The sequence below is a fragment of the Leguminivora glycinivorella genome, chromosome 4 (assembly GCF_023078275.1).
Source record: "Leguminivora glycinivorella isolate SPB_JAAS2020 chromosome 4, LegGlyc_1.1, whole genome shotgun sequence".
Classification (NCBI taxonomy): Eukaryota; Metazoa; Arthropoda; class Insecta; order Lepidoptera; family Tortricidae; genus Leguminivora; species Leguminivora glycinivorella.
The window spans coordinates 17,507,664-17,520,154 of NC_062974.1; the positions used below are offsets into that span (position 1 = coordinate 17,507,664).

Here is a 12,491-nt window from a genome sequence, read left to right on the forward strand (position 1 = left end):
CAAATAAGTACCTACTTACATTGCGGTACTTATTTGTAACTGCCGTTTTCAGGGCCTTCTTTAGATAAAACTTCAGGTGCTTCTTGAGATAAAACTTGTTTTCCATATAGCTTCAGTAAAAATCGCGTAGTTGCAATGACCTTCGCTTGCTTATCTATATGTTTAGCTTGAAACAATGATTTACAACTCACGAAGTAAAGATCTTCGGTCTGTTCATACACAGTTTTGATAGTTTTACACCTTTAAGACAACAATAAAACGTGCACATAAATCTTGTCGACATGAAATTATTTACAACCCGGGAATATTTATATAGAGAGATTCATTCCCAAAGACCCACGTTACTTCGGTTTTTATAATATTAAGACCCCCTAACAATAGGGATGATGACTAAGACATAAAAAAAGTGGCATTCTGTTTAGTCCGTCAGATCGTCCAATAATACTGATACATACATATTTTTCGCTTTTTTTAATTAATGAAAAAATACAAAGATATAGAGCATCAAAGTTCCGGAGTGGGGGCTAGTGACGTCACTTCTAAGTAAAAATTGTACCTAGGCGTGCGTGACGTCACGCGAAACTTCAACGCACTGTACCGTCGTCATTTTTCGTTTACGAGAAAAAAGAAAAAATACGTATCTAAAATTCTTTGATAATCTAACTGACGGACTAATTAGTTTTTTTAGTCGTCTCGCCTATTACCATTAAAAAATATAACCCCTATTTGTCTGGGGAAAATGACGGCTGAAAAGATTAAAAAAAAAATTGTTCGCGAGTCGCGATTTTGTTTCTTTTCTTAACTTAATGGCTGTTTATTCGCATTTCTATCGAATCTCATCAAAACTCGTATGACAGCAAAAGGTGTCCCGCGCAATGATGACCCGCGGCGGCAGCCAGGAGGACCCGGCGCAGCTGCTGCGTGACCTGCAGGACTCGCTCGAGCGCGAGGCCGACTTACGCGAGCAACTCAAAAATGCAGAAGAGGAGGTAATTCAAAAACAGTTTTTATTAGATAACCTTGTTAGTGTAAGGCCTGAGTAGATGCCCGAAGCGGAGCGTTCTATGTAGCGTCGACTCAGGACACTTGTACGAGCTTCAATTGTTTGACATGCACGTCGCACGCTCCGCCCCGCTGCACACTCAATATAAGCGTTACTTTTATGCGGGTGGGCCTTACACTTAGTTACTTTTATGTGGGTCGAACCGGACAAATACCTATTGGAAGAACTTTGTTGGCACTTGTTTGCGCTTTTCGTAGCAAGATAGATAGATGTTAGTGAAATTATGATATCATTACGCCGTCTTACTGATGCAAATTTAGGTAATAACTATCTATCTATGTATAGTGATAAAACAACGCAACCTCATTTAGGTTTTATTTAGATAAAAAAAAAATGGGGACACCTTACACAGATCAACTTAGCCCCAAACTAAGCAAAGCTTGTACTATGAGTGCTAAGCTACGATGTGCATACTTAAATAGATAAATACATACGTATATACATAGAAAACAGATCTGTCTTCGTTATAACTATTGAAAGAATTTTTGCACGGTTTTTGTTTAAAAGATGTTTTGCATTGAAAGACGGCCCAGTACTTATTAAGTAAATTATTTCTACTAACTTCGAAATAAAAATATTTTTCCAAATATAAAAGTTTTGTTTTTGACAACAAATATTGTATTGGCAACATTTTACAACTCGTTAACGGTTAAAAGCCGGTTCCACTTATTAAACCAATCAGTTGGTTTTACGGGGAACAATTGCATTTAATAGGGCATTAGCTCTCGAACGTCGCCAACTGGCACCAAGCCAACGCGCGGCTTAGTCATGCGGCGACGCAAATAGACAAATGTTAGACCAGCTTTCGATAAATTATTAACCTCGGCTACTGTGCCGTTAACTGCAACAGACCAACTACTCGAATGGCTATTGGTTATTATTACCAATCTAATGTACACCTACCAATTAGTAGTCTAAAATCAAATATACCTAGACTTGAAAATATTTGTCTTCAAACAGGCTGACCGATATCGGCAACGCTTCGGTGGCAGAAGAATACCGCCGCCACCCAAAGTCATCATCCAATCTTCCCATCCTGATCTCATCCCTTCAAATACATCCACCAAAGAGTCTCTCGATGAAAATACGAGCCAAAGACTTCGTATACTTGAGATGCAACTTGCGCTAAATAAGTCTATATCTGCTTTAGATGTAAATCACTTGTCTATCGGAGTTAATCAAACTACTCAGGCACCTCAAGATCACCTACAATGTTTTTCCCAAGGGTGTCAAACGGATTTAATAATGGTACACGATGTAGCGACTGAAACTCGTGTAATAACACTTGATTCAAGTACACAATGCGGTATTGAAACTCTCGACACCGCCGCTCAGACCGAAGCACCGTTTATGAAAAATAAATGTATACAGACAGATGGATTCAGAGAGAATGGCACTCAAACAATTAAACAGAAAGTGCGAAATGCTAGTGTACAAACACCAAACAAGATAATCAGCGATAAAGGTCAACAAGTTACTAGTTTCCTATTAAACTGTGTGGATGCTAGTACACAATTTGAGCCAATTATGGTATTTAATGAAGGAACAATGACAGATAATCTTGAAGTATATGATCCCGTTGTGCCTGTAGTTAAACTGAATGAAAACGATAGTAATGATGGAAGCAGTGTTGTAAAGAATCGCTCAAAAGAAAAGTCTGACAGTCCTCCACTTGAGCCAGACAAAACTCCATCAGAGACGTCCACAAGTCCTCTATCCTTCCCTTTCGTGTCCATGTTTAATCCATTGGCAGTAAGATTACCAACAATAGGTACATATTGTTTTCCCCCGAAATGTAAATGTTGTTTTTGTTTAAATTTACCTCTTTGTCTTTAACCTATATCCCTGTAGTACAGATATAAAAGAAGATTTCCATGAGATTCCAGATGTACAATAATGATAAACTAACGAATATTTTCAGGCAAATAACTTGCGTAAAACAGCATCACGGGTCGAGGACGACAATGAAACTTTGCTTCAACAGCTGAAGAAAATGGCTACCAAAGCCAGAAGTATGTCAAACTATACTATATGTTATAAGACATCCATTTAGTTTGTGTATCGCCACTTCCCTGACACCACCCAACTGCATCTCTGATAACCAGTCACCAACAAATCCTTCGCTCTCCACCTTCTTAGCCGGATCTCTGTAGATTTCAAAGTTTACTAACACGCTTTATCGATAATATCAACATACATTTCGATGGTAGCCATTTTCTCCAGTTCAGTTTGAAACCATATTATGCTGAATTCAATGTATAGTGTAATTGTATATCTACTTGAGTTATTTTCCATTGAGCTTATGGGTTTTAAGATTGTGAGTGCCCTTAACGAACATAATGTAACAGCATTAACCATCTGAATTTAGTAACATTGTTATTGCTTTGTCGTTTGTTTATATCGACCTGATTATAACTTTTCAAAATTAAATTATATTCTTAATTCGCAGCGGGTCGTAAGTTATCACCAACGCCTCCACCAAATAGACTTTCCATTGAAGCTCCAAATGAAAAAGACGAAGGAATATCCGATGAAGAAGATCCCGCTGAGTTGCGTATCCTTCTTGAACTCAATGAACAGGTAATTTTTACAAACAAATAATAATGTTTATTATAATAAAACAGTTTTTTAAATAAATATTATTTCTAAGGAAGCTGCGGTTTTACGGCGTAAAGTAGAAGAATTAGAACAAGACCGAGATTCCTTGAAAAAACAAGTAAAAGAATTAACGGAAAAAGTTGCTGCAGCTGCCACGAAAACCACAAATAATACGAACTCGTCATTCGGTTTAAGACGAAATGCACCAAAGGGTAACAACTTAGCTGAAGAAAAAGTAAAGGTAGATATGAGATATTCCCGTATTAAATAATATTGGTATCGACAAAATAACTAAGATGATATTAATATACAAAATTTACCAGGTACTTGAGGACGAAATAGCTGAATTAAGAAAGAAGCTTATTGAAAAGGAAAGAGATTGCGAAAGATTACACGCTGAAATCAGTTTAATGCAAAAGAAACCAAAAGCATCATTAATGAAGAGCAAGTAAGTTTCGTTGCGTGGATGAATATCAAAAAGTAGGTACAGCTAAGCAATACTATTGCCTAATCCTTTTAATGATTCATTTATTTCAGGTCCTTGGACCTGGGTAATAACGACCAGCAAACTGTCGATTTGAAGAGACAACTGCAAGTAATTGAACAAGAAGCCACCGTTCTTCGATCCAAAACGCAAAGTTTGGAAGCTGACAATGAAAAACTACAGGCTGAAAATAAGAAATTACAGGTATGTTTCTAACTATTATTCGAGGATTTACTACACTTGCAAATATTAAAATGTTCTAAGCAAGCATACATTTTGATAACATTTTAGTCAAACAAACCTAATTCAAAATATTTACTTTGTAGCTCTTCAAAAACACAAGGACGCTAAGATCTGAAAAGTCATCTGAACAATCTGCAGCAAAAGTTTGCAAACTGGAAAATGAACTAAAAGAAGCCCTTACAAAAATAAAGGAACTAGAAAATAACAAAGACACAGATGATAAAACGGAAAAGAAGGTTCGTTTTGGTGGCGAAATTACTAAAAAGGATAGCGATGCTCTAAAAGTAAAGCAAGAGGAGTTAGACAAATTAAAATTAAACTATAACAAGGTTAGTACAAATTCTACAGATATAAAATATCACGCACATTACATATACATTACTTTTATAAAATGTAAGATTTATAACTTCATACAACAATTTACGTCCATGCGGTCCATAATATTTAATATTATATTTACTAGTTGGAGAAAGAAAATGCCAAACTACAAGCATCCTTGAAAGCTCTCAAAGAAGACGCCATTAAATCGTTCAAGCCGCGAACACCAAAGAAGTTAACGGACCTGACTACGAAACTACAAATGAAAAAGATGGTAGAGGAACTTGAGAGTGAGATTGGTAAGAGTGTTAACATTGCACATTTTCAGGTTGATAGTACTGTACCAATAACATTTTTTTTTTTGTTTATAGGAGAATTATATGTGGTAATGAAGAATGCTGGCCTCTCAGAGAGCACAATAAATGCAAAAACACAATTGGAGAAAGACATTGAAGAGGCTAAATCAAGATTAAATAAAAACGAATCAGATTTCACAAACGAAAAAAATAGGCTACAAACTGAAATTGCTAATATGATGGATCTCAATAAAAAGTTGGAGGCAGAAAAATCAAGTTTAACTGAAAAATGTAAAACAATCGAACAAACTAAAAATAAAGCCACAAATGAATTAAAGGCACTGAAAGAAGAAAAGAAAGAACTGGAAACAAAAATAAGTAAATTAACCGATGACCTGAGTATGTAGTTTAATATTTAATATAATAATTGAAACAACATAAGGTATTTATTGAATTATCTTGTTACAGAAAACTCCAGTACTCAACAAATAGCAATGGCAGATTGTCGGAAAAAGATTGAAGATCTCAAGAAGGAAATGGATTCTAAAGATAAAGAAATAGACAAACTTAAGAAACAAGTGGAAAACATTAGTAAGCTAGAACAAGATAAAGACAAATTGCTAAAGGAGGTGATTTTACACATTTTTTTTTAAATATTTAAGTACTTACAAGTATCTGTGAAATATTGACGAGAATATATAAATATTCTCGTCAATATTACTAACATTATTCATTGCAGGTTGGTGATAAGACAAAGAAAATTAATGAGTACGAAAAGAAATTGAAGGAAGCTGAAGAAAAGTATAAGAGAGCAGAGAAAATGCTAGCCTCTCGAAAAGATCGTGTTTCAAAATTAGAAAAAGAGGTACACTGATTGATTAAAACAATGAACTTTAACCATTAATAGACTACTAGTAAGGCACCGTTTAATGCTGGCGTATATAATTTCTTCCTCGCAATTTGTCTATAAATGAATCCTTCGCTGAAATAACACGTTGGTAAATAGCTTGGCGATAAACGTTGCTTTGCTGAGACCACTAGAAACTATTTGTCACGAAGTTTCGAAGTAAAACGCCGAGGGGCGCCTGGTGACTGCCATTTGTCAAATGCGGATAGTGACACTAAGATAACTGTCGCTTAACTGTCCTTTGGTTAAAACTTATATTAAAGAAACTATTTTTCATGTCAGCTATCAGAGGAAAAGGAACAAACCGAAGCACTCGCCCACTCCCATAGACGTTTATCTGTAGAATTTACAAGCGAAAAAGACGAAATACAAACAAAACTGTTTCTAAGTGAAAGCAAACTTATAGACTTAGAAGCGAACATAAGAGAAATGAAGATCGACTACGAAAGTAAAATCACCCACTTAGAATCAACTGTAGCAGCTAAAGATATCCATATAAAGCAACTGGTACTTAAATGATAATTTGAGTGGACCTTAATGCCACAGCACGAAATATAGTCTCTTGAATAGTTTTGCCCTTTAGAAATTCCTTTAGTACTTTGTATACAGCCTGTTTTTCACAAAAAAAAACACTCGCATGGTTTTAGCACGAGCACCACAATCCTGTATATTCTAAGTTGTATATTTTTGTACCAAGTTGCGACACCTAAGGCACCTTCGTAATTTGGTCAGCTATTAAAATGTATAATTTTAAATTATTCGTCAAACATATCACTATACACTATATTCCAACATAATTCGTCTATTTCTATGTTTAGCTAAACTGAAATTAGACAATAAACTGTACCTACTGTCTGAATTTCTACATTCGGTTTTTCGATGTCTTGAATCATACAGTTCAATAGCTGACCTGTCTGATGTCTCTCTATGTTACATTACTCTTATTATTTAATGACCATTATTCAGGAGGAAGCGCTGCGAGAAACATCAAATCAAAAATATGACGAAGCTGTAACTGCCGTAGAGATTGCTCACTTGCAAGAAAAGGTTGAAAATACTGCAAAAGACCTTCAACAGAAAGAAGACGAACTAAATAAAACAAAACGAGATCTAAATAAAGCAGAGAACGAGTTATCCTCATTGCAAATTGAAATGTCTTCACTAAAATCTGACTTAGCAAAAGCAGTAAATGAACGAAAAGACCTTGAAAATACGATACAATCTGAGAAGAAAGATTCTAGTTACTGGGAAAGTAAAGCATCTGAATTCGATACCGATCTACAGGTAAGTTCGTCTACTAATCTACTATACAAATTTTTCAATGCCATATTTTGAATATAGAATTAAAATATTTACAACTGCACAGGCTGAACGCAAAAAACTGGAGAGAATGCGAATTACTCATGATAAGGACAACAAGAATAAAGAAGCTGAATTAGCAACACTGAAAGGCAAACTAAAAGTTCTGGAACAAAGCTCTGGCGCGGGCGCCAAAAGGATATCTGATCTCAAGCAGGAGTATGAGGAGACTGTCAAAAGTAAGATTTATGATAATATTTTAAATTAAGACAATTCGTAGATGACAAACAACATGACAATGACAATTTTGTGATTGCAGAATTAGAACATTCACTAGCTGTAGAAAAGGCAGAATATGAAGAGTTGACGGGTAAATACGAAATGCTCGAAGAAGAGCACGTAGTGACTAAAGCAAGACTGACGGTTGAAAAGGAACAAGCGCAGAGGTAAGCAATCCATACTAATATTATCAATGAGTAAGTGTGTGTCTGTTTGTTTGTCCGTCTTTCACGGCAAAACGGAGCGACGAATTAACGTGATTTTTTAAGTGGAGATAATTGAAGGGATGGAGAGTGACATAGGCTAGTTTTGTCATTCTTCCTAACACGAGTGAAGCCGTGGGCAAAAGCTAGTTTACTATAAACTTAAAAATCGATATTGTTTAGTATAAGATATTTTATTTAAATTAATATATTTCAGTGAATTAATACACCTGCAAAAAGAATTAAGCTCGACTTTAACGGAGTTGAAAACAATGCAAGAAAACTATGAAAAGCAGTCTGCTGCATGGACTAAAGAAAAGTCAGAGTTACAGGTACGTTTAGTAATTTTAATAAAGTTCCAAATGTTAGAGTAATCGTTCTGAGTCCGGTTAAAAAGAAAATTGTATTATTAACTGTGTAATCGCCGTTCATTTATTTTAGATCGAGATCTCGTCTCTACAAGAGCGCCTGTGCGGCGGGGGCTGGGAAGTAGAGCGCGCGCGCCTGCAAGCTCGCCTCGACCAGCGGGAGCGAGAATTGAGAACTGCCCAAGAGAACCGCGATGTGCTGACACACCAACAAGATGCGACTAAGAAGGAGGTAAGAAAAATGATTTACCAGCAAATATGCAATCACGTTTTCTTCCGTGAGAAATTATTTTTACAAATTGATAACAGATTTAAACGTTTTGAGTAATAACAACATCAGAATTAATTTGGGAAAATGTACTTTTGCAGTTGGAAGAAGCTAAACAAATGCTGGAAGACTACGAGAGAGTATCCAAGATACAGAGGAACTTGACAACTGAGAATGCAGAGTTAGAACAGGAGTTGACGAACCTGCAAGCGAGACTCGAGCAAGCTGAAAAGGCGAGGAAGGCCGAAATCACAGATACCAAGATGAGATATGATGGTCAAATGAACACGATGAGAGATGAACTTAAGTCCTTACAAAATCAGGTATGTTGATTTAAATATATATTTTGTGAAAGAGGATAAGGAACAGTGAGGCTTTTGTCCAGTAGCGGGAAACTCGTATAAAGGAGATCTTGTAGCCACCATGTAATTCCGCCGGCGCCATGTTATTTGGTGAGCGGGTATGATGTTAACTCCCTTACTTATATGTCCTAGGTGTCGAGATTCAAGCGTGAACGAGACAATTACAAACAAATGCTGGACGCAGCACAAAAGTCAATAAACGAAATCAAGAACGGCGACAAGAACGCACGCGCAAAGAGGACTTCTATATCTAGCACGGACGAGGTAACGTTGCCAAGTATATTCCTTGATCCTCAATAATAAAACAAATTCTAGAAGACTTTGAGGTTGCTAATTTTGTGTCCCCTTTCAGGAGGAATACCGCACCAAGTTAGCAACGTTAGAACAACAAGTGGCGTGCCTCGAGGACGAGCTCTGTGACTCCAGACTGAATGCATCAAAACTTAACACAGAACTCATTAGCGAAAAATCTTCAGCTGAAGTACGCTTGGCAGAGATGCAGTCGAAGCTAAATGAGGTAACATAACTGTCCATCTTCATTGATAAGTATTCTATTCTTGTCTACAAAAACCCTTATTCGGTTTTTAAGCGACGTGGGAAATTGACGTTCAATTCCCTAATTTCCATTCCATATGCCAATCTTGGCTAACCTATATCAGAGATGTGTCTATGCCTTGGCAATATATTTCCAATAGTTGGCAACGTATGACTTATCTAATAAAATTCATATATTATATTCATTCGCTTTTACAGTATGAGGAAGAAAGGTTGCTTTCGTCTGGGCGGGCCCGTATTGCCGGTTTAGCGACGCGGATGGAACTCGCATGGCATAAAGAGAGAGACGAACAACAAAGATTGCTTCAAGAAACTTCTACACTTGCTAGAGATTTACGGCAAACGCTATTCGAGGTAACAATTGCACACCAGTTGATTTTCAATCATATAAACTTATAGCAGCACAAGTTATTTATTATGGTTGAAAACATTTTAGGTGGAACGCGAAAGAGACAAGGAGAGGTTAGATATGAAACGAAGAATAGATCAGTTGAAGAGGACCACCGAAGAAGAAACGGAAGAAGCGAAAAAGAAGGTAAACTTGAGATAAAATATCTTATTTCGTCGGATCCTGGACTCGGAATGTACCGACTTGTATTAAACTATACACGTTAAACTTCCGTGAGACATATTCAAATAATTAATTGAGATACGGTTGTACTCACGTTATTATATCGCTATTGCTGCGACATGTTTCGGGCCAATTCGGAGGCCCCTCTTCAGGCGTATAGGAGTTCACGCGACGCGCTCAGTTTGCGGAGTCTAGCCGTCGCGTGAACTCCTATACGCCTGAAGAGGGGCCTCCGAATTGGCCCGAAACATGTCGCAGCAATAGCGATATAATAACGTGAGTACAACCGTATCTCAATTAATTATTTGTATTAAACTGTTTATATAATTTATCCAACAGGTGACAGAGCTGCAATGTGACTTGCTGGAACTTCGAGACGCGCACGCCAAACTGCGTACAGCCAACGAAAAGCTGCGTAGAGATAAAGAGCGTCACGACCGCGACCGCGATCAGAACAAGCTGCTGGTCGCATCTCTTAAACGAGCGCAACAGGTCTGTAGGCCTAGCACATGATGGCCGCGGGAGTATGTCGCCGCGAGATAGATGCCACGTCTTCTTCTAACTGTATGACATAAGGACGGGTAGTCTATCTCGCGGCGACATACTCCCGCGGCCATCATGTGCTAGGCCTACTGGCCTTTTTCAAATTTGTTTTTGTGTACGAAGAAGTCCGATCTATTAAAATTTGGAAATTCTCTTAGCTTTTAGGTGTAATTGACTTAACAATCATGAATTAACTTGAAGCAACGGAAATAATTCAAAATCGGTATTGAGACCGATAAAGTTTACAAGTATTTTCTGAGAAAACGGTCTATTTTTAACCTGTACTAAGATGCACGGCATAAGTGGGTTCAACACTTGGCAGTGACATTGTATATGAAAATAATGAACTTTGCTAAAGTTCATTAGCGTTTCTTGAGTCTGATTCTAAGTATCCTTGTGTTACAGGAGGATGACAAGACAATAACGCAACTGTTAGAAACAATTGACGACCTGATGAAGCAGAGTCCTAACCTCTTTAAAGAACCTATTCCAGTGAAACCGGAGAAGAATTTGATGACACCTACACCGCCCCGAAGAAATCGGGTAATTGTTTACGTGACGTTCTAAAGGAGCTTTCACATAATAATTTTTATATAGAATAAGAACACATGTAGGTACATAGTTAAAGTTCAATATCATGAACCTCATTTAATATGAGCTGAATTTTGATTACATTTGAGAAGTCTCAGGTCAAATGTAAGTTTAAGTAACTTATCTAAAGCAAAAGCAAGCGTAATCAGGAGTCCGCAGCATGCTCGGCCGAATTTAACCTCTCTATACAAATTTTATATTGTTCGAATCAATATAACCAACAAAACATAGCATAAACAAGTTATTGAAGTCATATATAAAAAACTTGAAGCGCAGTAATTTTCACCCTAAAATATACCTGATGTCGTTGCTTCGTTACAATCCAAAACGTTTTTTTTTTTTTAATGAGAGCATAATCACATTTGTACAAGAGAACCAAGCTTGCTGCGGACTCTGAAGCAAATACAAAATACTCACATTTTTCACAAAATACATCATTTTTGTTGAACTCTTGTGTCATCCTCCAGTCATCCAAGTCCCGATCCCGATCGGCCACGCCGGAGAGCGTAGAAGCAACCAGCGCCGAGGCAGCCGCCGCAACGGCCGCGCGCCTGCGCCGCCTCACCGACGAGCTGCGTGCCTCGCGCATCGCTGAGCGCACGCGCCGCCAGCAGGCCAGTCAGCGACGGTAACGTAGTTGAACATTTGTAACTTCACACGCCGGTGGTGCTGAACTAAGACAACTTTCGAGATCCACGTATCGCCAAGTACACGTGGCGCCAGCAGGACATCCACGACCGATATGTTGTCTAACATTTTTATATTTTGTATTTCCGGATCCGGGTAACCGACCCCCGGAATGGCCTGACATTCATTATTTTGTCCGTCAACTTGCCTCGCCTTACATGACGATCTGACATATGCAGCTTCAATTACTACATCTAATACTGATACTATGAAAATGGCAATCAGAATGGATTCTAAATTTGTTTAACTTTTGGTCCAGGGCGATGTCAACAGAACCGAGGGACACCTTATCTGTCACGCCTTCATCGCGAACGCCGTCTCGCGCTCCGTCGCTCAAAAAGCGGTCCATTTCGCTGGAACAGACTACCAAAGATCAGGTACATTGCACTTATTAGTTAATACAGTTCACGTCATATGGTTAGTGAGAACTTGAGAAGTTATGGAGTACATATAATTTAATGCTGATATCGTATGTGTCTAATTTGTTTCGTCAATTTAGAACACTTAAATCAAATGTAGTCCGAAATCAAGCTATCTTATTTTCCACAAATACCCGCGGTTCTACCTCACCAACCCTCTTAGCTCAGTGGCCCCACTACAAATAAGAAAAAAAATGTATGTATCAATTGTACTCACATATCAGACCAATTTTTTAGCCTCGTATTTATTGTTCCACAGAGCGTAATATGGAAGACGGTGGACGATAGTAGCGTGTCATCGATGCAATCTTTGGACGGTGATGGCGATGGAAGACTATTCACAATGCAGCGCGATGCTAGCCTTGACAGGTATGCATTTAACGAATATCTTAAAAATAACTTATAATATCATAAAAAGGTATCCTGGTCACAGCACC

At 37.7% G+C, this 12,491-nt stretch overlaps 1 protein-coding gene across 3 annotated transcripts in view; it reads left to right on the top strand.

The window, feature by feature from the left end:
* The window catches only part of LOC125225303 (myosin-11), a 54,969-nt gene that overhangs the window by 40,556 nt on the left and 1,922 nt on the right, over positions 1–12,491 (top strand). The window contains exons 11-37 of one of the 3 annotated variants that reach the window (XM_048128948.1): positions 858–989; positions 2,024–2,834; positions 3,513–3,643; positions 3,714–3,902; positions 3,985–4,109; positions 4,199–4,349; positions 4,472–4,717; positions 4,852–5,005; positions 5,078–5,401; positions 5,471–5,631; positions 5,742–5,867; positions 6,192–6,416; positions 6,876–7,193; positions 7,276–7,447; positions 7,528–7,654; positions 7,908–8,022; positions 8,132–8,290; positions 8,428–8,649; positions 8,821–8,952; positions 9,041–9,205; positions 9,442–9,597; positions 9,680–9,778; positions 10,154–10,306; positions 10,763–10,900; positions 11,416–11,576; positions 11,895–12,012; positions 12,314–12,423. In XM_048128948.1, coding sequence (XP_047984905.1) covers positions 858–989; positions 2,024–2,834; positions 3,513–3,643; positions 3,714–3,902; positions 3,985–4,109; positions 4,199–4,349; positions 4,472–4,717; positions 4,852–5,005; positions 5,078–5,401; positions 5,471–5,631; positions 5,742–5,867; positions 6,192–6,416; positions 6,876–7,193; positions 7,276–7,447; positions 7,528–7,654; positions 7,908–8,022; positions 8,132–8,290; positions 8,428–8,649; positions 8,821–8,952; positions 9,041–9,205; positions 9,442–9,597; positions 9,680–9,778; positions 10,154–10,306; positions 10,763–10,900; positions 11,416–11,576; positions 11,895–12,012; positions 12,314–12,423 — 5,120 coding nt within the window. Of the gene's footprint in view, positions 1–857; positions 990–2,023; positions 2,835–2,984; positions 3,076–3,512; positions 3,644–3,713; positions 3,903–3,984; positions 4,110–4,198; positions 4,350–4,471; positions 4,718–4,851; positions 5,006–5,077; positions 5,402–5,470; positions 5,632–5,741; positions 5,868–6,191; positions 6,417–6,875; positions 7,194–7,275; positions 7,448–7,527; positions 7,655–7,907; positions 8,023–8,131; positions 8,291–8,427; positions 8,650–8,820; positions 8,953–9,040; positions 9,206–9,441; positions 9,598–9,679; positions 9,779–10,153; positions 10,307–10,762; positions 10,901–11,415; positions 11,577–11,894; positions 12,013–12,313; positions 12,424–12,491 lie in introns of all 3 variants that reach the window. The other 2 variants (XM_048128946.1, XM_048128947.1) reach the window with 2 other exon arrangements.